The sequence below is a fragment of the Odocoileus virginianus genome, chromosome 23 (assembly GCF_023699985.2).
Source record: "Odocoileus virginianus isolate 20LAN1187 ecotype Illinois chromosome 23, Ovbor_1.2, whole genome shotgun sequence".
NCBI classification, from domain to species: domain Eukaryota; kingdom Metazoa; phylum Chordata; class Mammalia; order Artiodactyla; family Cervidae; genus Odocoileus; species Odocoileus virginianus.
Genome location: NC_069696.1, coordinates 7,338,561 through 7,365,811, shown reverse-complemented (window position 1 = coordinate 7,365,811; position 27,251 = coordinate 7,338,561). Strand labels below are relative to the sequence as shown.

Here is a 27,251-nt window from a genome sequence, read left to right as displayed (position 1 = left end):
AAAAGTTGGCACAGATCACATCACATCTGTTTACACCTTCATCCCTCCATGCACCTCGGTTCCTGGAGGGTAGAAATCCCACCTCTTCCATGTTTGTGTTCCCTAAGTTCAACATGGGGAGGGAAGGGAACACCCAGAGAGTGTTTGCTGGGTCTGAATTCACACATATGTTATAGGGTCAAACTTACTCTCAAAAATTCCTTCAATGGCCCACTCATGTGTCCAAGAAATATTTATTGAACACCTTATATGCAGAGTACATCATGAGAAACGCTGGGCTGGAGGAAGCACAAGCTGGAATCCAGATTGCCGGGAGAAATATCAATAACCTCAGATATGCAGATGACACCACCCTTATGGCAGAAAGTGAAGAAGAACTAAAGAGCCTCTTGATGAAAGTGAAAGAGGAGAGTGACAAAGTTGGCTTAAAGGTCAACATTCAGAAAACTAAGATCATGGCATCCGGTCCCACCACTTCATGGCAAATAGATGGGGAAACAGTGGAAACAGTGGCTGACTTTATTTTTCTGGGCTCCAAGATCACTATAGATGATGATTGCAGCCCTAAAATTAAAAGACGCTTACTCCTCGGAACGAAAGTTATGACCAACCTGGACAGCGTATTAAAAAGCAGAGACATCACTTTGTCAACAAAGGTCCATCTAGTCAAGGCTATGGTTTTTCCAGTGGTCAAGTATGATTGTGAGAGTTGGACTATAAAGAAAGCTGAGCACCGAAGAATTGATGATTTTGAACTGTGGTGTTTGAGAAGACTCTTGAGAGTCCCTTGGACTGCAAGGAGATCCAACCAGTTCATCCTAAAGGAGATCAGTCCTGGGTTTTCATTGGAAGGACAGATGTTGAAGCTGAAACTCCAATACTTTGGCCACCTGATGCAAAGAGCTGACTCATTTGAAAAGACCCTGATGCTGGGAAAGATTGAGGGTGGGAGGAGAAGGGGACGACAGAGGATGAGATGGTTGGGTGGCATCACCGATTCAAAGGACATGGGTTTGGGTGGACTCCGGGAGTTGGTGATGGACAGGGAGGCCTGGCGTGCTCTGGTTCATGGGGTCACAAAGAGTTGGACACAACTGAGCAACTGAACTCAACTGAACTGAACTGAGGTGTCAGACTGTGGAAGAGGTGGGAGGGACCTTCTCTCACAGAAGCTCCTGCTCCACTGACCTGAGATGCCTTTCTCATTCTTCACTAGCAGGCAATGCCTCTTCATCTTTCAGGTCCCACACTAAATGTCCCCACCCCTGAGAAGACTTCCTCCAGGGAGTGGGATGCTCCCTTATCTAGCAGGATGTTTCATTTTATAGGTCAGCCTGCCTGGGCTACAGGATGCCCAAATAGCTGGTAAACACTATCATTCACTTGTCTGCATTAGATTCAGTACGCCAAGTAAAGAAGTCCACTCTTAGCGATGTAGAAGGGCACTATGGTATTCACGGTTGTTGTTCAGTAACTCAGTTGTGTCCGACTGTGCAACCCCATGCATGAACCGAAGCATGCCAGGCTCCCCTGTCCTTCACCATCTCCCAGAGCTTGCTCAAACTCATGCCCATTGAGTCCATGATGCCATCCAACCATCTCATCCTCTGTCATCCCTTTCTCCTCCTGCCCTCAATCTTTCCTAGCATCAGGGTCTCTTCCAACGAGTCAGCTCTTCGCATCAGGTGGCCAAAGTATTGGAGCTTCAGTTCTGGCCTTTCAATAAATATTCAGTGTTGATTACCTTTAGGATGGACTGGTTTGATCTCCTGCAGTCCAAGGGACTCTCAAGAGTCTTCTCCAACACCACAGTTCAAAAGTATCAAGTCCTCAGTGCTCAGCCTTCTTTATGGTCCAACTCTCACATCTGTACATGACTACTGGAAAAACCACAGCTTTGATTATATGAACCTTTGTTGGCAAAGTGATAACAGTATCCATGGAGGACCCAAATAAAACCAAAAGATGGAGGAATGGCAAATTCCCTTTCTTTTTGAGCCGGGACATGGATCTTCTCCTGCCCTCAGACATTAGAGTTCCTAACTCTCAGACCCTCAGACTTGGGGACTTATCCCAGCAGCCCCCTGGTTCTCAGGCCTTTCACTACTGGCTTTCCTGGTTCTCCTGTTTGCAGACAGCAGACTTCTTGGGGTTCCATAATCATAAAGCTAATTCCTATAAGAAATCTCCTCTTAGGTATCTCTGAATGAGTGTGAAGTCTCTCAGTCATGTCCAACTCTTTGCGACCCCATGTAGGCAGACGCTTTACCTTCTGAGCCGCCAGGGAAGTCTTCTTATGTATCTCTATATACATGCTATTGGTTCTGTTTCTCTGGTGAGCCTTGACTAATATATCTAGACTCCCAGGGCATCTTAAACATACCTTTTGTAGTAAGTTGAATAAGGCCCCACCCACCAAATATGTCCACATTCTAATCTCCAGAACCTATGAATATGATACCTTATATACTTTACATAATATGTAACTCTATGGTGAAAAGGACTCAGCAGATACAATTAAGGTAAGATATGTCAAGATGGGAAATTGTCCTTGATTATTTGGGTGGGCCCAATGTCATCACAAAGATCTTTATCAGAAGGAGGTGGTTAGTCAGACAAGGGAAGGCAAAAGTAAATATTAGAGTGAGCCAAGGAATGCCAGCAGCTTCTAGAAGCTGGAAGAAGCAAGGATGGATTCTCTCCCTAGAGCCCAAAGACACCAATCTGGGCCTTCTGACCTGCAGAACTGTAAGATAAGACATTTGTGTTATTTCAAACCACTGGCCTGTGGTAATGTGACAGCAGCCATAAGAAATGAATATATCTTTATTCCAGCACTGGTCACATTGCATAGCAGATGCCTTTCTCACCTCAGAGCTTCTCAAGCCTGGGCACCTCTGTTTCTGACAGCTGAACACAAAGCCATAAAAAGGACTCACAAGAGCTGCTGAGAGAACCAAAAAATGGGTTAATGCTTACCGGCTTCATCCAGCTGTCTGTGTTCTGCAGCCTGAGAACACACACACATTCACATCCACATAGCTCACCTGTCCAACCACCTCCACCGCCCCCAGGAGGGCACTTCTATACTTAGACAGAAGCCCACTTTGGGCTGGACAGCAAATATCTATGTCTCATGAGCATGTGGACTTTAACAGAGGAGGGGGATTTCGCCCAAGGTAATAACCGGACAAATTAGCAGGCTGGTAGGGATGAGAAACAGAAATTTTGACGTGGTTGACTTGAAACCATAAGAATTGGGGTTGCACCACAGGACATGTAAAAATCTTCTTTTCCAACAAATAAATAATGAGAGCAAGAGACAGCCCTGATTGGAACCACATCCCCAGCCCTCTCCACCTCCGACTCGGTGCCACCACAAACAAACGATTGGGAAATGTGTACTCAATGACACCAAAAAAGGTCTGCTTTATATCATTAAGGGAGAAAAGTGGATTCCAGCTAGCGTGAACAATGCGGCCCATTCTGCTGAAAAGAAAGTATTTAAATACACATCTATACTACATGCATATAACGTACAAAGAAGCACAGGTACGTGTGTTTATTAGGCATAGGACAGAGGCGGGAAGAAGATCCATGAAGAGGTTAACGGTTGGATGGAGATTATAGACAGTTCCTTTTTTTTTTTTTTTCTTTCTTACTTAAAAAAAAAAAAATGCAAAGAACAGGGCTGTTGGTGTTTTTCTAAAAATAAAGTTTAGATAATTCAAAATAAAAGAAATGGCGCGGCTTGTGCGGCAGGACTACGTTGTGCCCCTTCCAGGACAGCCGAAGTCTCCCATTCCCTCCCCAAATAGGAAGCTGGGCTGTGGTCTCCCCGTTAGCAATGGCGGGACCATTAGAGGAACTGTAGGCGGCAAGAGGGTGACGCGGCCAGGGGGCCTGGGAATCAGAAAACAGACAGACCTGACCGCGATGGCGGCTTTTGCCGAGTGACCCAAGGATGACCCGCTTCGGGCCCAATCTGGTACGTGGGAAGCCTGTAGTCACCCCGCGGCCTCTCCTCCCTGGACCGCCGCCACCCCCCCACCCCCCCGCCCCCCAACCACCGCCACATCTTGCTCACTGCGTCTTCACCCGACCTCCCTCCCGGTGAAGGCAGGTGCCCGCCCAAGACCCCAGCCGAAAACAAATCCAAGGGATCACCCCGACCTTCCTTGGCCCCATTCACCGCCTCCCCCCACCCTTTCCTGCGGTGGCGTTTTTGTTTTAATTCATCTGAACTGGTTACAAAACCATACTCCCACGAATACATAAATAATGGAGTGGGGGGGGGGGGAGCAGTGTTTTAAAGAAATTCCCGCAGGGCCTGGCAAGGCAACAGCAAATGCATTTCTGCTGTATCATATTTAACTGTTTGCAAACTTCTGCTGGGAGGTTGAGCAGCGACGGTAGAAATTCCACCCCGCTTCCCCGCCCTGGGCCCAGGAGTGACATGTAAGGAAGGGTTAAGAGGGAGAGGTAGTCAGCGGTCGGGGGGCAGGAAGATGGAGGGGAGAATGAGAAAGTGTTTGTAAGACTGCACTGTCCGCAACCCGGCTTCCCGCAGGCCAAGCATCTCCTTCCCGGACTTCGGGGCCGCGGCTCCCCGAGCCAGGATAGGCCCCTTTAAGAGCCAGCGCGCGCCCCGGCCCCGCGTGCGCTCACTTTCCCTAGCAACCGCCCCGGGGGAGGAGGAGGTCCTGGCAACGGCGCACCAGCCCGGAGGGTCACGTGACGGCCCGCAGCTGGAACGCGAGCGCGCGCCCTGCCGCGCGCCCGCCCGCCGAGCCTGAGCGCTGCGGCGCGTGCGCGAGCGGTGCAGCACCGGCCGCGGGAGCAGGGAGTATTATGGGCTGTGGGTGCCGCTGAGCAAGATGGAGCTGTCTGCAGTGGGCGAGCGGGTCTTCGCGGCCGAATCTATCATCAAACGGCGGATCCGAAAGGTGAGCCGCCTCCCAGGGCGGGACGCCTCGCCCCGCAGCCGAGGCCCGAGTCCGTGGGCCAGCTAGGCGAAGCGGTCCCGCTAACCCGGGCTCTCTCGCCCACCCCCGCGCCGTCGCCTCCTCGCGTCCCCGCATCTTCCCCACCCCCACTCTCCCCTTTTTTTCCTTCTCTTTTTCAGGGACGCATCGAGTACCTGGTGAAATGGAAGGGGTGGGCCATCAAGTGAGTGTCACGGGATCCAGGAGCGAGGGGGGAAGGGAGGCAGCGGACATCAGGGCCTTTTTTTTTTTTACCTTGGGGGGGTGCGCACATTTGCTCCCTCGCATGTGCCTCTGCCTCTCTGGTTTTGTTTTTTATTTTGTGCATGTGTAACTCGGCAGGTACAGCACTTGGGAGCCCGAAGAGAACATCCTGGACTCGCGACTCATTGCAGCCTTCGAACAGAAGTGAGTTTGGGAAGCTGGCAGGGGCGGCGGGGCCGAGGCTCGGCTGGGGCGCCGCGCCGGGAAGCGGGAGGGCCGGGGAGGGCAGCGCGGAGTGAGGCCCGGGAAGGGGATCATTTTTAACCTCGGGTGTTTCTCGGCCGCAGGGAGCGGGAGCGTGAGCTGTATGGGCCCAAGAAGAGGGGACCCAAACCCAAAACTTTCCTCCTGAAGGTAACCTGGCCCAGCCCCAGCAGCCCCCTCTCGGGCCCCTAGCCCGGGCGCAACACGGGGCCTGCAGGGGAGGGACAGATCCGCGGCCGCCCTGGCGGGCGGGCCTTTCTAGAGGGGGCCCCAGCTGGGCAGGGGGTGGTTGTGAGCCCTCGACGAGCCCCTGGCAGGCGGCCCTGGCCAGCTCCAGCTTCTCTGCAAGAGGGGCCTGGGAATGGGGGCGAGGAGGGAGGATGATCCTTGTTCACAAAACCAGGGTCTGGGGAGGCCAGCAGAAAGAAAGTGAATGAGGCAGGTGGGAGCGGTCCACCTGCGGGGGTGGCAGGGAGGTGGCCTCTGCACGTGAGAGTCCTGCTCTCCCCCAGCCTTGAGTGGTGGGGCTCTACCTGGAATTCACGTCCAGAGGAGTGGATGTGATCTCCCTCATCGGAACAGGGAGAGGCTTTTAGGGTGGGGGCCTGCCTCCCTGTCTCCAGTTTGCCTCTCTCAGGATTTGTTCTGCATGCCTTCCCTTCGGAGAGGAGGATCGAACTTAAATTTGACCTTAAGTCACTTCGCTTTGAGTTTTATCACCCAGGCTGGGCCACTGGTTCTGTTAGCCCCACTTCAGGCTGTGTCTGGAGGTTCTAATGAGGATGGAGGGAGAGAGAATGAAAGCATGGCACACTGGCCTTGGCAAGGGAGGGAGACCTAGCTCCAGAGGAAGCCATCTTAGAGGCTTTTGGTGTTTATTTTTTTTTTAATGAGAAAGAACAGAGTCTGGGAAAGGGAAGTCGAGATGACCCAAGGTGGCAGGCAAAGCTGCAGGCGGTCTCCATGGGCAAGCACTGTCTTCCCCACTAGTGCTAAGATTTTCTCAAGGCCCCGTCCCACCCCGACAACCTGTGACTTTGTGGCAGCTGGCATGGGCAGGGCAGACGGGACTCTGCAGAAAAAAGGCTGTGCAGAATGGCAGGGCCTCAGAATCTCCAATCTGTTCGAAAGGCTCAAAGCCCAGTTGGTGGACTTTCCAGCCTCCCACCTCCCTCAAAAGGACTGTACATGTGTATAAAGTTTGCCTCGGACTTAAAGCAGAAGTGAAAGAAATAATGGTTTCCAGAATTACATCCTTCTGTGACCCTTGTCTCCAAATTACACACATTTTAGGAGATCCGTGGAGCAATCTTAACCCTTGATGTTTCTCCGGAGGGATGGGGCAGAGCAGCTGGAGGCCCGTGGGCTGTGTGACAGCCTCTCACAGTGCAGCTGGAGTGCCCTCTAGCGGGGAAGTGAGCAATGGCCATGACAATTGATTCAGAATACTTTTCTTTTTTTTAATAGCTGTAGCGCCGGCTGTGGGCCTCATAGTGTTGAGCCCCCACATGGATTATCTCCTTTCTATTGCTCAAAAACCCCCTACGAAGTAGGGAATGGTATTCCCTCTTTTGAAGATGAGAAAATCAAGGCCCAGGGAAGGGAGGTGATTTTACCTGAGCTCCCATCACCTAGCTTCCTGGCTTTATCATGTCTCCTTTTCTTAACCCTGTCCCTCAGGGAAGTACACATCAGGTTAAGGGAAAAAGATGGACACACACGGGAAACTGAAGGCTGCAGAGTTGGTGGTGCAGGGGGGCGGAGAGGCAGATGAGAGGACCTTGATTTGGAGATGAGATGAAATAGATATTCAGGGAGCATGAGAGATTTGCAAGGGGTGATGGAGATCAGCTTGGTCTGAACCCAAGAGGCAGTGTGTATAGTAAACAAATCACACTTTCTGCAGGGAACTCCTCTGAAGAGAACAGGAGCCCATGAGATGGGTTGCATTATCCCCATTTTATACATAGAAAAACTTGAGACCAGAGAGGTTAAATAACTTGGCCGTGATCACAGAGAGGCAGTGGTAGAGTCCAGGGCTTTATCTTCCACGTTATCTATGCCAAGCCCTTGGAGCTGTGCCCGTCACCCAGTCAGAATGCAATAAATGCATTGGCTGTGGTTACCATTTTTAATTCACAGGCAGACCCAGGTCTCACCTTCAAAGAATTCTCCACCTGGGGAGGGGAGAGGAGGAGGAGGGTAAACTAACCCCCTTTGAAAAAACATTTAGAAATTACAAAGTAAGAAATTTTTTGTAGAATGGTTGGAAGGCATACATTAGAAAAAGGTTGCTCTCAAAAGCACCACCCCTTGGATAGATAAGTCTTAACATTTCTCGAGTGCTTGCTGTGTGCCAGGCGTTTTGCTAAGCAGGTAACATACACTATCTCATGGTCCCAGGAGTCCCACCAAGCCGGGGTTTCATCCCGGATCTGACGTTTGCCTTGCCTACACACTTCACCAGTCCCCAGGGACCATGCGTCACTGCTGGACTCTGGCAGAACCGTAATTACAGAGGTCTTGGAGCCCCAGCAGCGTGCAGAGGGAATAAACACTAACCCCTGGGGTACTGGAAAGAGTGGGGAATCCCCTAAGCTCCCTTGGGGATGAAGCTGCAAAAAGCCCTTGTTGCCATGCCAAGGAAGGCTGGCTTTCCCCTGCCTTTGTCTGGGAAGGGGTATGAGGGAACCAGCCCCTGGCTCCACTGGCTCTGAGCTGGAGGAGCTGGCAGCCCTGGCACAGGGAGGTGGGGTGGGGGGTGGGGGGTGGGGCTCATCTGCTGCCACCTAGTGGCTGGAGGGATTGTTAACTAAGCCACCCCTGGAGGAGACTTGAGACAGAACTTGTAGGACATGTGCCTCTCCCACGTTCTAAATGACATCCTCACTTATTCAGCATCTAAGTCCACAGATAACATCATCTGGGGCTTGTGGTCAAATACACTCTAGTCTTGTCTACCAGCCTGCCTCCGGGGTACTGATAAAGCATCCAGCACCGTGGGGATGGGAGGTGGAGAGACCCCCAACCACAGATTGCACTCTTGGGGAGCCCAGAGACTGACCTATGGAAATGTGCCCTTCCTCTCAGCCACCCGAGCTCCCCTGGCTGGAGACAGTCACTGCCTAACGATCTCCCCCACCAGGCGCCAGGGTATCTGTACAGAACCCAGACTGGTCACCCATATCTACCCTCTGTCCAGCCATTGCTTTCAGTTCCCTGGGCTCTCTCTGCCTCCACCATTGGTCTTAGCAGTACCCCTTCAGCAGGCCACCTGAGCCTCCACAGCCCCTTGGGGCATAGCTCAGGGAAGTCAAGGGTGTTTTTTGTTTGTTTTTCTACTGATGGTTCATCCTCCAAGACGGGGACCTAATCCGTGCTCCTCTGGAGCCTGTACTTGCTTCCTTGCATTGAAGCATCCTGCACCCTAATTGCCTGTTACCTGTCTTTTCCTTGGAGTGCGGCCCCCTGGACGTAGAAGCTGTGTGTGGTCGTAGCTGTAGCCCCAGGCAGCTGACAGGTGACTTATTAGTACTTGCTTAGTGAGGGAAGGACTGGCCCCCGAGGATGGCTTACCTAACTTTGTGAGTCTCTTGCCCTGGACCTGGGGTCTCTGAGGGCCCTGCCACACACATCCTGCACCTTCCCTGAGGTAGCAGGTGAGCTGCTGCAGAGTCCTGGGGCTGTACACATTTCACACCTGGGACTGTGTGCAGCTGGGCTCAGGAGCCTGGGACAGTAAATATCACTCGCTCCTCACAGACTTCTGTCCAGCCATCCTGCCCCCAGGCCATCTTGGCACAGAGACTGTGGTGAGGTCCATCCCACCTCTTAGCCCATCCCCACCAAACCAATGCCAAGGAGGTTCTAGGTGCCGGCTGTGAAATCCATTGGCACCAGTTTGCTCAGACCCAGGCCCTGAGCCAGACCCTGGGCAGACAGATGAATCAGACCCAGGAGGGGAAGTGCCAGGGGCTGGGAACGAAGAGAGGCCAAAGGTCTGCCCCCAGAGTTGAGGTGAGACTGAGCTGGAGGTGCAGCTTGTTCAGAGGCAGAGAAAGAGCTCAGGGCGTCTACAGATAGGCCCAGAAGGGTGGGGCAGGGAGAGATCACCCTCTGCTTTTGGTCACTAAGAATTTGTCTATGGAGGAGTGCCAGGCTGGGCTGCGATCTTCCCTGGTCAGAAGTGGCCCGGGGCTTCTTTCCATGCAACATCCTGGCAGTTCCACTTCTGTGTGTCAGCAACGACAGTGACTAGTCTGTCCCTCGGGCCCACAGCTGAGCTGGGAAAGTCAAGCCTTGCAAGTTGGGCCTGGATAAGAGTCTGCCTTGCCCCGCAGCCTTCTGCACTTTGCACCACCTGTCTGAACCTGTTTCTTTTTATCGCTCAGGCAGGGGTAGGAGCACCTGCTGATTTTCTTAAGTGCCCTCAGGATGGTTTCTTGAGCCAGTACTGGTGGGTGGCCGAGGCAGGGGGTGTCCAGAGGTCAGCGGGCAGCCCGAGCCCTCAGCCACCTGCCTCCCTCTGTCTCGCAGGCGCGGGCCCAGGCCGAGGCCCTCCGCATCAGCGATGTGCATTTCTCCGTCAAGCCGAGCGCCAGCGCCTCCTCGCCCAAGCTGCATTCCAGCGCTGCGGTGCACCGGCTCAAGAAGGACATCCGCCGCTGCCACCGCATGTCCCGCCGCCCCCTACCCCGCCCAGACCCCCAGGGGGGCAGCCCCGGCCTGCGCCCGCCCATCTCCCCCTTCTCCGAGACCGTGCGCATCATCAATCGCAAGGTCAAGCCGCGGGAGCCCAAGCGGAACCGCATTATCCTCAACCTGAAGGTGATCGACAAAGGCCCGGGCGCAGGTGGCGCCGGGCAAGGGGCCGGGGCCCTGGCCCGCCCCAAAGTCCCGTCCCGGAACCGCGTTATCGGCAAGAGCAAGAAGTTCAGCGAGAGCATCCTGCGCACGCAGGTCCGCCACATGAAGTTCGGCACGTTCGCGCTGTACAACAAGCCCCCGCCCGGCCCTCTGCAGCCGCCGCCTGCCGGCAAGACCGACATCGCCGCCTCCCCCGGCCAGGGGCTGCTCCTGGCGCCCCCCAGTGCTCCCTACGACGCCCGCAGCTCCAGCTCCTCCGGCTGCCCTTCGCCCGCCCCGCACTCCTCCGAGCTGGAGGACGCGCCCCCCAAGCTGCTCCCGGAGACCACGAGCCCATCGGCCCCCGACTGGCGGGAGCCCGAGGTGCTTGACCTGTCCCTCCCGCCCGAGGCGGCGGCCCCCAGCAAGCGGGCGCCTCCCGAGGTCCCAGCAGCTGCCAGCCAGGCCCTTCCCGCCGCCCCTGAGCCGGCCGGCGCCGCCTCCGAGCCCGAGGCGGGGGACTGGCGCCCTGAGATGTCACCCTGCTCCAACGTGGTCGTCACCGACGTCACCAGCAACCTCCTCACGGTCACTATCAAGGAATTCTGCAACCCAGAGGATTTCGAGAAGGTGGCTGCTGGGGTAGCAGGCGCCGCAGCAGGGGGTGGCAGCATCGGGGCGAGCAAGTAAGGGGGGCTCCACCAAGAGGGGGGCTGGGGGGCGCCCTCCTGCCCAAAGTCATACTCTTGCTCCCGCCCCCGCACCCCCCCGCCCTCAGACAACCCCGCCTGTGCTTTGCTTGTTTCAAAAGGCTCGGTGTTGACCCCGGGATGGGGCTGGGTAGTTGGAGACCCCCTGAAGCCCAGTGGGAGGGGCAGGCCCGGAACGGGGTGGGGCTGGGGTGGGGGGCGAGGGCACCGGGAAGTCCTCCCTCTAGTCTCTTGGCACCCTCCTTGCCCACGCACAGTGGGGCCTGCTGGGTGGCTCCTAGGGAGCCCCAGAACCTGGGGTTCAGCTGCCCTCCCCACATCCCGTCCTGTCTCTATCCAGCTTGCTTCCAGCTCTCGCGCACAGCATCTGATTTCTCGGTGCTAACCCCCGGCAGCTGCGGGGCCCCTTAGGGGACCCCCATCCCAGCATGGGCACCGTCCCTTTCCTTCCTCCAGATAACCCGGGAAGGAGGGGCAGGGATGGGGAAGCCAGGACAGAGGTGGAGATGAAGGCGGCCATGGCCCCTCTCCTCCCCTTGTGAGGGCGGCAGGAGCTGGGCCCCCGTGGCTCCCACCCACCCATCTTTTTCCTAATTTCTGTCTTGAACGTGGGAGGGGCTGGCACGAACCTCGCCTGCCATGGCCTCCCGGCATCTAAAGGTCCCTCAGTTTTCAACCAAAGGTGCTACAAGAACCTGCGGCGCGGACTTCCTGCTGCGCATGCGCCTGCCGCCCCAGGCGCGTCCGCGTGTATCCGTATCTGCGTGGGGCCCCGGACCCTCCCTGGCCATCAGCCGGGCCTGGGACCTGATCTAGGTCCCAGGAGTTTGCTGCGGAGGCCGAGCTTCCCGGCACGCGTGTGCAGGGGCTGGACGCCCGATCCCCGCCCTTCTCCTGTGGGGTGGTCGGACATGACATGATGGGACTGAGGCCGAGGGGAGACAGACCACCGTCCCAAGCTGCTGCTTCCTCCTGGCAGTTTGCGGGGAGGAAGAAGCCTGGACATGGTTCTTAGGGTCTCCGGCTTCGCCCCCAGCCCCCCGCCCCTTCTCTCTTGCTTGTGATCGCCCAGGCTTTGTCACAGCCCAGCCTTCTCCAAGCAGCAGGAGGCCTCCACTGCTCTAGGCAGCTTCGTTTTCTGCTGCGGCCTGGGAACATGAGTTGTCCATGCCAGTGGCAAAGACCAAGACCCCAGTTTTAGGCCTGGTGCTGGGAGGGCAGGCTGGCCCAAGCTGGGGATGGAAGAGGGGGCCCGGTGTCCTTCCGGAAAGCGGGCCTGTGCAGGACCTGGGGTCTGGGGCACAGGGAACAAAACCCCGCTGGCCAGCCCTGGGGCACTGCCTGGTCTGTTTGGCATGAGTGGGAGTCCTTAATGGTGGCTCGAGGTGGCTTCTTGGTGTGTCAGCTTAGAATCTGTGATGTCAGGACGCAGAAAGGGAATTCCGGGTGGGTAACAAATGCCTTGGTCCTGAGCATGGGGAGGACTCTGTCTTCCGACTGTCCCTGCCAGAGACTGTGGCAGGGTCCTCTGACCCTCCCCATCCCGCCCTTCTGTTGGCTCCGTGGCCGTCCAAGTGCCAATTGGCTTCGCCCCAAATAAGGGCTGGTATTTCTCCTCTTGTCGTTAGAGGGGATTCCCCCCCCCCCACCAACCCCCACCCCAGGTGCGTGTCCACCTGGGTGCCAGTTACAGGTGTTTCCAGAGACCATAGAAATGTGTTTTCCTGAGAGTCCGTGTCATTCGTGACCTTTTTTGTAAAGAAGTTGTGTTTTCAGAGGTGATTTTATGACAGGAAAGTGAAAGAATTAGTTTTGCAAAAAACAGAAAAAAATAAATAAAAAAAGGGGGGGGAAGAAATAGAAAAAAATATTGTGGGATTCCTATGGGGTTGGGGAGGGTGGGGAGAAAGCTATTTAAAGAAAAACTAGTAACGCAGCGATTGCACAGCTGAGGCGGCAATGTTAGGAACGTGGACAGAGGCCCAGGCCCAGCTGGGAGGGCACCCCGACCCCGGGCATGGCGACAGCCCCCCTTCCTTGGCCCGCGGCAAGGTAAGCCCTCCCTCCTGTGCTCAGCCCAGGCTCCGCTCTTGTCCCAGCTCAGATGGAAGGATGACCTCTGTTCCCAAAGGAACTTACCAGAAGCTGCAGGGGCGAAGCAGGTAGAGCTGAGATTGGGGGAGATAGCGGTCAGCAGGGGTCCCACTGTCTCCGGGACCCAGCGTTTGTGACTCTGCAGGAAGTCTGGTGAGTGGGTACAATTGGGTTCCTCGCCCCCTTCATTCCTTTGCCAGCCTGTTGCTCCATCTGGTTCCTCCACCGCCACCCCATGGGGGCATCTTCCTCCCCATTGCCCCAGTGACCATGACACCCCCAAGCTTCCATGGCCAGGTGGGCGCTGCTGCAGGTGTCAGGAAGATAGGCACTGTAGACTCTGGGAGAGCCTTTGGTGGTGATCATGGTGGGTTGGGGGTAGCCCTAGGGAGAGGGTGTGTCCGCTCCGTCTCTTTCCATAGGCGAGTTGCTGCCCTTGACCCCCAGCTGTGCAGCCCTCCCCAGCAGGGGCACGCATGCGCACGGCTGGCTCCCAGGCGGGCAGCTCCCCTGGGGGCCCAAGTGGGCACCAGGTCAAAAGCAAGCGGAGCCGTCCTTACCTCTCCCCCAGGTGGCTCTGAGCTGGGCCCTGCAGCCCCTGCCACACTTGCACAGATCAGCCTCCTGTGGGTCCTTCCTCCCCTGCTGCTGCTTTTCCGTTTGCCTAATTACCAAGCAAAAGTTGCAGTTTGGTTGGCTTTATTTTTTGTATGTGAAAGACCCCTCAAGACCCAACCTCCTTCTTTGTTCAATATTGGCTGGGGTCATCTCCCCTTAATGCCACCCTGTCCTCACCCCCATGTCATAGGAAACAGATGAGGTCTGGTGTCTGGTTTGAGGTGGGAACTTGGAACCCGGCTCTGTCTCATTCCCCTCCCAGATACTCAGTTTGCCCGTCTGTGAAATGGGTGTATTGGGCGGCATGGCCTTTTCACCTGCTGGTGTCCCGGCAGCTGCTGAGGATTAGGGGGTGGTGGAGGTCGCTGGCACTGGGGCCTCTACTCTCCCACAGCTGCTTTTCATTCTCATCCTGCAAAGGGGTCAGGATCAAAATGGGCTCCAACTGAGCCCAGTGAGGCAGGCAGAGTGGGAGGGGTCACCCCACTACCAAGGCCAGGAAACTTGGCCTCTGAGAGGCAAAGCTGCTTCATTGAAGTGAAGAGCCCAGCTGCTCTGGCCTTTCAGGGACAACCTTTGAAAGGTGGGGACCGGGTCCTGGAGCTACCACAAAGCCAGGGGCTTCCCCTGAGCCAGGCAGTCTTGAGTGAGAGGTCAGCCCAAAGGAGGAAGCTGTTGGCTCGGGGAGCTGGGACACCACCAGCCTTTCTAGCCTCTGGGTGGACCCAAGTGGACACACTGCCTTTTGTGTCTTTAGGGGTTTTGTTGGTGGTTGTTGGTTTTGTGTTTTGGGAGGTTTTTTCTTTTCTGTTTTTTTGGGGTTTTTTTTTTTGCACTTAGCCCATGCCGGACGGTGGGACCCACCTGGTCAGTTCCACTTTCAGGCTCCCATGCACTAGCCCAAGGCAGCCTCTTGGGGGCTTGTATGGTTTAAGGAATCACTTTTGAAAAAAAGAAAAAAAAAGGAAAGTGTTTAAAGGTTTTTGTTTTTTTTCTGTCTGCATCTCCTCTCAGATTGAGAAAGCCCAGAATTAGGGGCTACCACTCCAGGACAGAGAGAGGGTGTCCCCAGCCTGGCCCTGTCTTATTGATAGTTGCCAAGATACCAAGATGGGGGGGACAGGCTGGGTGGAGACTGAGGTACCCACCTCCCAGGCCTGTGGCGTCACCCTATCCCACCTTGAAGGAGTCAGCACCCCACTTCAGCAGTGGGTGAGTGCCTATTTTATGCAGAGCTTCAGCTAGGCAAAGGAGGGCTGGTGGTCTAGTGAGGGACCCTTTGCACGAGGCCACAGTAGAAGGAACCAAGGGTCCTGGGGCCTCCCCCTGCTATTGGGCGGAGTAGAGATGGAGACTTCTTGTTGGTTTTAATTTAAAAACACAAAAGCCTAAAGAAATGTATCTTATAATTTTTTTTAATTTTTGAAAAGCTCATTTAATGAATTGTGCACGAATGAATTCTATATATATAAAATATACATATATAACTCTATATTTGGGGAGGGGCGCTGTCTCTTTTTTCTCTCATTTTAAAAATGAAGTGTTGTTGCCTTTGTCTGTGGTTCAACCATCCAGCTCCCAGCTGGCTAAACTTTGCCTCCAGTGGTTCAAGACAGGAAACTAGTAGGGTAAGCGGGAGACCGGAGATGTGGGGAGGGGGGCGCTACCCCAGCATGGGGCTGGGCCGCCAGGCCACCTGCTCCTCTCCCAGAGGTCGCGGGTGGAGAAACGCCTTGTGTTGGGTGTGGATTTTGGTTCTGTTCTGGAATCGGTTGTTTCTGGGCCGGGGGAGGGGGGTCTGTGCTGATTACTCTTGTCTTGTATGTTTTGTTCTGCTGCTCTTCAATATTGTATCAATGCCAGGAAGGGGGCGTGAAAAGCCTCTTTGGCCCCCCCCAAATAAATTGTCACATTCCGAAGCTAAGGTCTAGCCCCTGGTCTGTCTCATTTCTTCTGGCTGGGACTGTGGTCCAGAAAGCTCAGGCCATGCCTCCCCCATTGCAGCGAGGAAAGGGGGGCCCTGGCCCTCAGCAGTGGGGGGCCAGTGCTCCAGCCCATTTCCAAGCTTCCCCTGTCCTACCCCGCCTCCACCTCGTAAGCTAAACTTGAAGGGAGTCCCCCCCCCCACAGGTAAAGTGGCGTGTGTGCCGCTTCTTGGAACCTGAGCCTGCCTGGTTGGCGGGCACGTGGGAGGGTTGAGGGTCCCACCACTGCCCAGTCCCCAGCTGGAGTCACAGCACCTGCAGAGAGGGGGCCCCCGGGGGCTGGGTCCCTAGTCAGCGGGTCACCACAGAGCCTGGGGGGAGCAGGCTGGGGTGGGGGGCACAGGCTGTACCCCTGCCAGCGGTGGGGGTTCAGTCACTAAGTTGTACCCGAGTCTGCGACCCCATGGACTGCAGGACGCCAGGCTTCCTTGTCCTTCTCCATCTCCCAGAGCTTGCCCAGACTCGTATACTTCCCTTGCCCATAATAGCCCATGTTAACAAGAAGCTGCTTCAGTTCAGAGAAGCCTGTTTCGTGGGTGCTTGTGCGCCTTCTCTAATGAGAAGAATGGACTGAGGAGCGTGTTGGACGCCCACAGGGGTCCGAAAGCATCAACCCTCTGCAGACGCCAGAGCCCCCCTCACGGTTCTGCTGTGAGCGGCACCTCCGTCCATCCATAGCCACTCATCTGTCAGGCCTGAAACAGATGTCACCTTCCGGCCCTCCGCTTCCCCACGGCCCCCGCCCCCTTGTGTAAGCCCCAAGGCTGGCCTCTCCAAGGTGTCTCCACCCTGCGCCCCCAACCCCACCTGTCCCGACCCCGGCTCCTCTGACAAAAGCTGCATGATCTGCTGTGCCTTCCCGACCTCACCTCAGGGGCCTGGCAGCCCTGCTGAGTCTTCGGGAAGCCCACTGCCCTCAGGATCGCGTCCCAAGTGTCCCCCACCCCCCCGGCCACACACACACACACACATGTCCCCCCGACACACACACACAAGTGTTCCCCTGTGACACACACACTCTACTCAGGGTTGTGCCCCAAGTGTGTCCCCCCCGCCACACACAGACATTCTACCCAGGGAGAGCGCCCCGCCTGAGCCCCCATCCCTGTCCGGGTCTGAGGTCTTGGCCCTCCCATCCGTCACGGCGGGCTGGGTCTTCATCTCCAGCCTCACCACGCCCCCCAAGAGTCCATGCCTGACCCCTGGAGACCCCTGTCCACCTTTTCCTCTGACTGTCACCAAGCTCGGTCCTCCCTCGTTAGCACCGTCAGCGAGGCTTGAGAATGGCTGAACGGTCGACGTGGGGCCCCAGTGCCACTCGTCCAGCGGGCCAAGATCCAACAGGAGTGTGTTTCTGTCTGAGAATGGTCTAGAAACGGAAGTCGGGTGGGGAGGGTGGTGGGACTCCGTGTTGAGTCAGGGCTGGCCTCCTCCGGGACCCGCTCCCACTTCATCGTCTCGCCCAGTTCAGGGTTCCATTCTCCGAAAACCCCCATTCTGTACTTAAACAATAACCTGAGTAGTCAGCACACCGGCTGCCTGTCAGGCCTCTGTGAGCTCTCTCCCTTCCCCCCTCGCGCCCTGCCCACCCTCCCCAGTGCCCCGGGTGATGAGTCCAGCATCACAGAAGAGAGCCAAGGAGTGGAAGAAATTCCTTGGCCCCCGGTGGCACAGCGGAGCGGGGCTTCCCCCACCCCCACCCGTTTCTCTCTGGGATTGAGACCATGGGGGCTGCCCTTGTGAGGGGCGAGCATCTCGTTGCAAGCATCATGTTCAGGGTTTAGCATCTCAACTGCCCCTTGTCACATGTCCTGGGTGCCCTGTCTCAGCAGCTACGTCCGACTATTAGCTGCTGATAAATGAGTGTGACCTTGGCAGCTTCTTACAGAGGATGGGAGGGTTTGTGCCAAAGCTTGGGCAAGACCACACAGCTGGGCTCAGGGAGCTCAGCGAGCCCCGCCTGAGGTGGGTCGGCGCCCTGGCGTCCCGCCAAGCTGGTGCTCCTAACTAGCCCCCTCCCCTCACGCCACCGTATTCCTGGACATCACTGGAGTGAAGGTCAGCTGTGGGCTGAAGTTTAGGAGCCAGGTAAGGCGGAGGGGTTGAGATGCAGTGAGAATGACAATTTTGCAAACTTATTGTCATTTCATAGAAGCTGAAAGTGTGCTGCTTTTTCTGTCCTTGTTACGCTGTACCTGAGGTGAAGGGGGGTCAGAGTGGCAGCATCTAAATGCCGAGCGCCCCCCAAGCCAGAGCCCAAGCCTGTGTGACTGTCTGCCCCTTTGTGCAGGCTGCTGTCCTCTGAGCACTCACACTTAAGGCCTCCGCTGGGAGAGGCCAAGCAGGCACAGCTCGCCCATAGGGCGGGGCCCCGCAGGGAGCAGAAGTGAGCGGGGATCCTGGCCTCTGGGCATCCGTGGGCTCTGAGCCTCTGAGAGTCAGAGGAGGGACAGAGGCCAGGACTTGAAACCACTGCGTGAGCTCTAATGAGGCCCAGGCAGTGGGAGGGGGGTGACAGGAAGTGGGCACAGAGATTTAGAATATTGAGGATTTGGTGACTGGCTTTGAGTATGGACTTCCCTGGTGGCTCAGATGGTAAAGCGTCTGCCTACAATGTGGGAGACCCAGGTTCGATCCCTGGGTTAGGAAGATCCCCTGGAGAAGGAAATGGCAACCCACTCCAGTACTCTTGCCTGGAAAATCCCATGGATGGAGGAGCCTGGTAGGTGACAGTCCATGGGGTTGCAAAGAGTCAGACACGACCTCACTTTCACTTTGAGTGCTGTGAGAGGGACCCTCTGAAAAACCTCCTGGGCATCTGGTGCAGGTAAAGGAGTGGGTGTTGTCATCACGGGCTGGGGAGCCGGCAGAGGAGTCAGCCTGGGAGGGAGGTGAGTGCAGTTCGGGACACCTTGGATGTGAATCAGGCAGAGGAACCAGGAGGAATTTTCACCCAGAGGTTTGAGACGTGGAGCGAGTTCTTTCTCAGGCTCCCCCAGTGGCTCCGGCAGGTTAAAAATCTGCCTGCAATGCAGGAGACGCGGGTTCAATTCCTGATGCGGGTTGGGGAAGACCTCCTGGAGGAGGAAATGACAACTCACTCCAGTATTCTTGCCTGGGAATTCTCATGGAGAGAAGAGCAGTGGACTACAGTCCATAGTGTCAAAAAGAGTTGGACACAACTTAGGGACTGAGCAGGCACCTCCCTGGTGCTGCTGGAGAAATTGGTCCCTTTGCTGAAGAGCCTTTGCCCCCAGGTGCCCCTCAGCTCTGAGATGACTGATCACCAGACATCCTGGAAGGACCCCCGGGGACTTAGGTGCTTAGCTGCTGAAGCCATTGGGATATACAGCCCCTGCCTGCCACCCCTACTTTATGCCTTTCATCTGAGTGAGGTTGTGAAGTAGGTGGCTGGGGGAAGATGAACCCCATCAGATAGGTGAGGACGTGGGGCAAGGGACTTCCCAGGGTCACTCAGAAGCAGAAGAATGGAAGCCGGATCTTGGGTATGATGGATGGAAGCTTTTGAAGAGCCAACTGCTGCATAGTACTGGAGTCACTAAAGAAACTAGAACATTCTTTTAAATACCCAACTGAGCTTCCAAGAGAGTAAAGAAATCCTCAGGGACTAAAAACAAACAAAGAGGAAGCCAAAATCGGGGTGACAAGCAGTTGCCAATCCTTTAGCGGGGATCTGTGGGTGGCTTGGGGACAAGGGTGGAGAGGTTGTTGACCTTTACTGATCTTGGCAACTGAGGAGCTTGGGGAGACAAGGCCTTGGGCCCCTGCTGAGAGAGTTTTGGAACTAAGACACCTGAGTAAAGCTGGACCCATATCCTCAGTGAAAGAGCAAACGGAAAAGAAATAATCCTTTTGCAAAAAAAGCAAAAGAAGTTGTCAAAGAAGTTGGCTCATTTTTGGCTCTGTTGGAAAAATAAAAATTGAGTCTCTCTTGAGAAATTCTAACTCTAGGCGTTCCCTCACACAAAATTTGAGGTTTGAATTTGCATTGCCCACACGGTCCCAGAACTCCTAAGTCTGGAAATTAATATAAAAAGCAAACACGGGGTGGTTTACACCCACAGAGCAGGTGGCAGTAGCAAAGGCAAGCCTCTCTGGAGAGACATTCCCACAGTAAAGGCCACGTGGGCTACTCACAGATAAAAGCCTTGCTAACACGAGCTCTCAATTCCAAATTACAAAATGTACAAAGAAGCAAGCCACAAACCACAGAACAACAAACAGCATATATAGAATCCTGCATCTGATGTGTTATTTTCAAGCACACACCAAAGGTTTCCAAAAATGATCGTGAATATCCTGTAGTAGGACATGAAACAAGTCCCAATAAATTTCAAGAAATTGGTATCACAGATCATGTTTAATTTAAAAATCAATAGCAAAAACTTAACTGTTAATTAAAGACAAAACCTCATGTATTTAGACAGTAGCCCAGATCTCTCATTCCTGTGCATTTTTCTCCCTCCCCAAACTTCTGAAGTCTCTTTAGAACAGTGAGATTCCAGGATGGATGTGAAAGTGTTGGTCAGATGGCAGGCACACAAGAGGGTCACAGCCAGTCTGAGTTGAAGCTGGGTGTGGGAACTGGTCCCCCTCTGATCTCTAGACAGGATGTGATCATTAGAGCCAAAGACCAAAGTCCTCTCTGTCTTTTCCAAAAAATGGGCTCAGCGGGTGACAAAGACATGAGCCTGCATTTAAAAGACAGATATCAGCCATCAGCCTTTATGAGTCAGAGCGTCTGGGAAACTCTTGCAGAGCCAGCCAGGGTGGGCTGCTAGGAATGGGACAGAGCAGGTGGCAGGGGTTCTCGGTGCTGTGTCATAAAGATGAGCCCCCCTGCCAACAAGCCCCATGCTCTTTTGGGGTGGATTTGGAGGTCCCCAGGGGTTCTCTGTAAAGGCTTGGATACTCCCATCTGCGAGCAAGGAAATAGGACACGCTTTGGAAGAGGCACACGTGGCCTCTGTCCCCCACGGGGACTCATTATAGTGATCGTCATCTCACTGGCTCCCTGGGCCATCCGTGTGGGTGCTCACAGCTGTTTCCACGCAGTGGCATCTAATGGAGGCTTGCTGTTCTCACCATCCCTGGCTCCCTCCCGTGCTCATCTGCCAGCCTGCCTTTGACAACTCGGGCACTGTAAAGAGACCCTTGTCCAGGTTCAGGTGGCTAGGTCACTCCCCTCTCAAGGCCTCGAAGCTCCTCAGCAGAGGAGCAGAGGCCAGGACTCCTTGCTTGGCAGGGTTCCTTGGGAGGACTGAATGGAATGAATGTGAAAAGCATCTGTTCAAGCACCGCATGGGTAAGAAGGGACACAGATCTTCCTGACCTGTGCGGCCAGGATTGACCACTCCTTTGACCTCCCATCCCGGCCTTCCAGCCTCCTCCTCAACAATTCTTGATGCCTTCCTCCCATGGAACAGCTTGTCAGTGGTGGAAGAACAGTGGAGGAGTCTGAGCTCTGCCAGCTGTGTGATCTCAGGCTGATCAGTCACCCTCTCTGAGCCCCTGTAACCTCTTCTGTAAAGTCGAGGGGAGAGCTTCCTCTCATTATCTTTTCCAACTCAGAATGACTCTAAGGGTAACTAACGAGTACAGAGTGGACTTTTCAAGGACTGACTCATTAAATCCTCAGCTTCCAGAGAGCACAGTGCAAACAACACACAGATGAGGGAGGAACTGAGGACTCAGAAAGGCAAAGTAACTTGCTCAAAAATTCCTACGTGGTAAAGCTGGGGTGTGAACCCATGCAGTCATACTTACCCACCAGGCCAGCATCCTCCCTGCATAGCCTGGTGAGGGCTCAGTCACTGGGGCTGGACTGCCTGTCTGAGTGGGACCCTGAGCACATGGCTTATCTCTTCCGTGCCTCTGTCTCCCCATCTATAAAATGGGGGTGGGGGGTGAGAGTAATCCTTCCACCTGGGACTGCAGGGAACTCTGCTGAGGGCTCCAGGGGCCAGGCTCTGAGCTACACACTCGGGTTTCAGTCCAGCCTTAACCCTCCCAGCCAAGGCAGCTGGAGAGAGAGGTTGAGTCACTTGCTCCAAATGGTGCAAACTTGTGGAGCTGGACTTCAAATCCCAAAGCCCCAGCTTCAAAGTCTGTGCTATTAACGGCCCTGCTCCACCTCCGATGAGGCCCTCAGACTCCACGTTCAAAACCAAATTCCAGACTGCAAATTGGCAGCCCCCCACAGTCTGCCTGACTCACCACCCTCCTTGATGGGGGCCTGAACCCTGCACCTCCTCTTTGACTCATCCCTTCCCAGCTAGTCCTCAGCATCGTGACTAATTGACCCCTGAATGGAAAAAACCATTCCAATCCCTCCCTTCCTGCTCAGTTCTGCTGCCCAGCTCAGTCCAGACCCCAAAGGTGAGGATGATGGATACCAAGGATGCCCATTCTAGAATGTAGACTTGCAACGGAGCTGGACCAAAATGCTCTTGGTCCCTCAGCTCGCCCAGGCTGTGGGGCTACGAAGCCACGTGCAGGTGGGGTTTAGAGACAGCTGGGAAAGAGAGTTGTCTTTAGAGACAGTTGACATCACTCACCAACTTCAAGCCAGGTGAGGGGGCTTCAGAGAATGGGAGAGCATAGTGGCAGGTGTCCACTGCGTTTTGGGAGGTGGGTGACTGGGGACAAAGCTGAGAGGCTGGCTGAGTCCCCTGTTTCCGTGAGGCAGGCAAGGGGAGAGCAGACCAAATTGGGGTCTTAGAGCAGAGTCCCACCGTGCCTCCTTCCCCTTTGAGTTTAAGGCAGACTTGAGCTGGGGAAGAGGAGAAGCTTTGGCTAGAGCTTAGAGCTTTGCCATTAGACTCGACTGTTTCAATATCTAAAAGTAGGATAAAGCCCCAAAGTGACTGAACAAGCTATGAGATATGCCCGGGACCTCATCCAGAGGTAGGGAAGTTTGGGTCAATGCCGGAGCCTGCCGGCAAACGAACTGGTCGAGAACGCAATTACCAGAGTACCTGAGAAATATAAGACTTAGACAGACTTAGAAAGACTTAGACAGACTTAGAAAGATGGGGTTGAGAGGGACAGAGTCAGCTTGCGTCTGACTCTGCCAACTTTATTGAAGAATACCACACCTATATATATGCTAACAGGAGTTACTAATAGATTAAAGGTTTGCATATGTGCAGAGCTACAGGCACAGATGTTTTAAATTCCTCCACTTAAGGTCAGTAAAGTATTACCCTAGCACCCAACATGATTAAGATCAATAGAACATTAACTAGATAGAAAACAGGCTTCAATCATGACGAGTTTATCAGCACCAGGAAAACAGGTGAAAGATCGCTACAGCAATTTCCTTGAGGGAGGTGAGAAAGGCCAACCTGTGCTTTAATAAATCAGGGGTGGCGGGACAGAGAGGGACCTCTTGATCTCTCTCAGAGCCAAGAAGGAGCCTGAGCAGTCAGGCTGGCTCCCCGCAGGTCAACAGAACAGGTTAACAGGGCAGCCACTGAGAGTAAAATTCTTTCTGCCTGCTTCCCTCCAAGCACAACTCATTCTGTGTGTCCCTTCACTGCCTCAGCCTCTTAACAGGCCCTTTTACTTTCATCTCCTGTTCCTACCTTGGGCTTCCCAGATGATCTTATCAGTGGTAAGAATACTCAGTGGCAAAGAATACTCCTGCCAATGCAGGAGATGTGGGTTCAGTCCCTGGATTGGGAATTTCCCCTGGAGAAGGAAATGGCCACCCACTCCAGTATTCTTGCCTGGGAAATTCCATGGACAGAGGAGCCTGGCAGACTACAGTCCATGGGGTAGCAAAAGAGTCAGACATAACTCGTCTAAACAACACAATACAATATAATCCTACCACACCCTGACCCCATCCCAGTCTACCAGGCCTTCCCTGCTCATCCAGGGAGACAGTATATCCTCGTGATCATGAGCTTGGATGTCTGAGTTAGGATCCTAGCTCCTTGACTTGGCAGCTGTGTGATCTGAAATAAGCTGCCTAACCTCTCTGTGCAGTATCACTGTCTGCCACGGGGGATCATGATAGCCACACGCCTGTTCCACCGAGGCTTCGTGAGGCTTCTAATGATTACTTATAAAGGCCCGAGAAACATTGTAAGAAGGATTCCAGTGTTAGAGATCAACATTGCTCTCAAATGCTTCCTCCTTGCTATGCAACCTTGGCAAAGCCCCTTTTCTCCCTGTTTCTCAGTTTCTGAAAAATGAACTATGTGTGAGCACCATCTGCTTGTGGCTGCAGCTACTGCTGGTGGCCGACAAACTTCAGTGAGGAGAGAGATCCAAGCCTGGACCCACCCCACGGTGGGCCGAGGAGAGAGCCAGCCGGCTCTGCAGACAGGATCCAGCAGGACTGCCCACCCTACCCTGGTCTCATGCCTTTTGCCTTCTCCTAGCCTCTGGGAGAGTCTCCCCAACCTGCCCCCATCTTCCCCTAGGGATCACCTTGGGTACCCTGGGCTAGATCAGGAAACAGATGGCATTTGAGGAGTAGCTGCCAGGCACCCTTGGCTCCTCACTGGATACAAGTGAACAGCCATCCAGGTGAGGTCCCAGGTACTCACCCCCTTGGTCTTGAGCCCCATCACACACCTCCATCTGGCCCTGCAGTATCCACCTGCCCCTGCCCCTCCTTCAGCAGCAGGCCTTTTGCCTTTTACCATCTCTGTAGGCAGCACAGAACTGCTCCTGCCCATTTTACAGACTAAGGAAAGAATGCTCTCTAAAACTCAGCTTCCATGAGCTATATCTACAGAGTCGGGGATCATCAGAAAAGTGCCCTTTTGGAACTTCGCTGGCAGTCCAGTGGTTAAGATTCCACACTTCCAATGCAGAGGGCGAGGGTTTGATCCCTGGTCAGGGAAACTAAGATCCCACGCACATGCCTTGCGGTGCCACCAAAAGCAAAAAGGAAAACAGCCTTTTCCAGAAGAGCTGGAGTAACAGCCACCAGCCCTGAGGTTGCATCGTACTTGGATGGAAATACACCCTGAACACAGGCAGGGAGCCAGTGACCCAGATACGAAGCAGACGTGGTAACAGACCTCAAGAAGTTCTTGAACTTGGGAATGCAAGTTACAGGTGAATGCAATGAAAACTGGTGCTAGGACCACTGGTGAGGGCAGGAGGGGTGCTGCAGTGGCTGATGGATTTAGGTGGGCTCCTGGGCTCTGCCTGGGAACTGCCTGGAGAAGAGGGTAGAAGGGGATAGGACTAAGCCGAGGGCGGAAGGAAGCTCCCAGGACATACTGCTTCCTCACTGGGTGTGGCTGATCAACCCAGTGAGAACATGTGATGGTTCAACTCCTAGATGGACACCCACTAATCAGGGGACCCTGAGGAAATGAATGAATCTCTCTGATTTCAACTTTCTTATTGTTAAATGGGGACGGTTACAGTATGGCGCTCCAAGGTTGCCACCGGTGAGGATTAGGCAGAATAAAAAGTGCAGGGGAGGAGGAACTGGGGGCATTTGGGATGCTGATGAAACAGTGAGACCCCCGGCCCTTATGGCCTCAGAAAGAGGACGTAGCCTTATCAGGCAGCCACTCCTTCTGGTCCTTCTTGACTGGACCTGGACTCAAGCTCACACGCTCCAGCCAACTCCCAGGCCCCCCACAAGGAGGACACCCGTTTCCTCCTTGATTCTCAGCTCCTCCCAAGCTGAGAACAGATGTCCTCGCTTCCTGCTTGAGCCTGAGAGGTGGGTTGGCTCCTTTTCCCACTTCCAAGGAAGTAAACACCCTGGATGGAAATCTCTGGGCTTCCCCAGAGAAGAAAGCTCCCTCTTCCCTGGCTGCTGCCCCTCCTCTCTGGCTGGCTCCTTATCCCAGCACCTGATGCTCAGACCTAAGCCTTTCGGGCCTTACCTGAGCCCTGCTTCTCCCTGGAAAGCCCTGTACTGGGGTGTGTTGATGAAACACATACATGAACCTCAGTCTGAAGTGTTCCCCAACCCTGCTTGGAAAGACAGTGAGAGCGGAATGAAGAAAGGACAGAGCAACTATGGAGGAAGGCACTGTAGGATACTGGGGAGTCAAGGAAAAGAAGTAAAAAGGGAAATTAACATTTAATGAGCATCTAATATATGCTAGGAATAAATAAGGAAGAGGGTAGCATGTATTGGAGGGGCTTCCCAGGTGGCTCAGTGGTAAAATGATCCACCTGCCAAGGCAGGAGATGTGGGTTGATCTTTGATTCGGGGAGATCCCCTGAAGAAGGAAATGGCAATCCACTCCAGTATTCTTGCCTGGGAAATTCCATGGACAGAGAAGGCTGGCGGACTACAGTCTATGGGGTCACAGAGTCAGACACAACTGAGTATGCATACAGCGGGTATCGGGCATCTACTGAGTGCCAGGCATACTGAGTGCCCTGGGAATACAAAGTAGCATAATAAGAACCAATCCCTGCCTCCGAGTCCCTGGGAGGTTTCACCTGCAACACTTCATCTGGTCTTCTAATTCTTGTTATAATCCACGGCCCCATTTTATAGATGGGGAGACTGGGGCAGCTCTGGTCCAGGGACAGCCCATCCGTGAGTGGAGACAAGGCCCCTGGGATGGGAATGTCCAGAATGGGTGCAGGCAGCTCTGTTTGACCCCAGTCCCCACCTCTCCACCCTCCGGGGAAAGGAGGTGCTTTGGTTCACAAGCACAGCCCAGGTGGCGTTGTCTCCAGCCCCCGTGAGTTTGAGTATCCACAGGGGCTGGCCCTGGAGACCCAGAGATGAGGGTGACACAGCCGGTTCCTGCCTTCAAGGGGTTCACAGTCTTTCGATAGACAGGTAAAGGGGGAGAGGCCATAGTGGAGGGCAGCCCAGGGGTTGAAGAAGGCAGGGGGAGAGAGTCGTGTGTTATTCGGTGTCCACGGTACCAGCACTGAGGGAGTGTACTTTGGGGATAGTTCGATTGACCAGCCTGCTGGATCCACCCAGGACTGAGAGGTTTCCTGGGACACAGGACCTGCAGTGCTGAAACTGGGTGAATCAGGTCACCTTAAGCCCTGATTTCAAAGTCTGGTTCTGCCACAGGCCTGTAACAGAAACTAGCTGCCTGACTAGCGCCCACGCCCCTGTTCTTTTAGAAATGACTTATAGTCTGAAGTTCTCCCTCCACAATCCTACCTCCTCCCTCCCCGCCTGCAGATATGTTGTGTGTGGACTTTACTAGGCTGGGGGAGGAAAGAATATCTGCAGCCCCTCCTCACCACTGTTTACTCAGCAAGAGGTACTAACAGAAGGCAGGGGGAATTTAGACTGGGTGGCGGAGGTAGGAGGCAGTGAATTCTTCTTGGGGCCCTGAGACCAACTGTGATGGGGACTGGGGTTCATCCCACCAACCCCTACTTTTTTTTTTTAGTTCTACCACTTTATTGCTACCAACCCATCTCCTTCCACCCTTGTGCACACATGCTCAGTCATGTAACTCCATGGACTGCAGCCCTCCAGGCTCCTCTGTCCATGGACTTTTCCAGGCAAGAATACTGGAGTGGGTTGCCATTTCCTTCTCCACAACCCCTACTTCTAAACA

The 27,251-nt window shown here is 54.5% G+C and overlaps 2 protein-coding genes across 2 annotated transcripts in view; both read left to right on the top strand.

The window, feature by feature from the left end:
* The first annotated feature begins 4,407 nt into the window (after positions 1 to 4,407).
* Positions 4,408 to 15,644, top strand: CBX6 (chromobox 6). The gene is made up of 5 exons (XM_020896433.2): positions 4,408 to 4,946; positions 5,126 to 5,169; positions 5,328 to 5,393; positions 5,537 to 5,603; positions 9,990 to 15,644. Exons 1-5 carry the CDS (start codon positions 4,878 to 4,880, stop codon positions 10,986 to 10,988), a joined length of 1,245 nt encoding a protein of 414 aa, XP_020752092.2. The 5' UTR covers positions 4,408 to 4,877; the 3' UTR covers positions 10,989 to 15,644.
* Positions 12,968 to 27,251, top strand: part of NPTXR (neuronal pentraxin receptor) — a 42,092-nt gene continuing 27,808 nt past the window's right edge. Inside the window, exons 1-2 of the mRNA XM_020896421.2 lie at positions 12,968 to 13,060; positions 18,533 to 18,596. Coding sequence (XP_020752080.2) covers positions 12,968 to 13,060; positions 18,533 to 18,596 — 157 coding nt within the window. The remainder of the gene's footprint in view (positions 13,061 to 18,532; positions 18,597 to 27,251) is intronic.

Coding starts and splice junctions, on each gene's coding strand:
- CBX6 (XM_020896433.2), top strand. CDS start 4,878: ATGGAGCTGTCTGCAGTGGGCGAGCGGGTCTTCGCGGCCGAATCTATC. Junction 5,170..5,327: donor TGGAAGGGGTGGGCCATCAA/GTGAGTGTCACG, acceptor GTAACTCGGCAG/GTACAGCACTTGGGAGCCCG. Junction 5,604..9,989: donor CCAAAACTTTCCTCCTGAAG/GTAACCTGGCCC, acceptor TCTGTCTCGCAG/GCGCGGGCCCAGGCCGAGGC.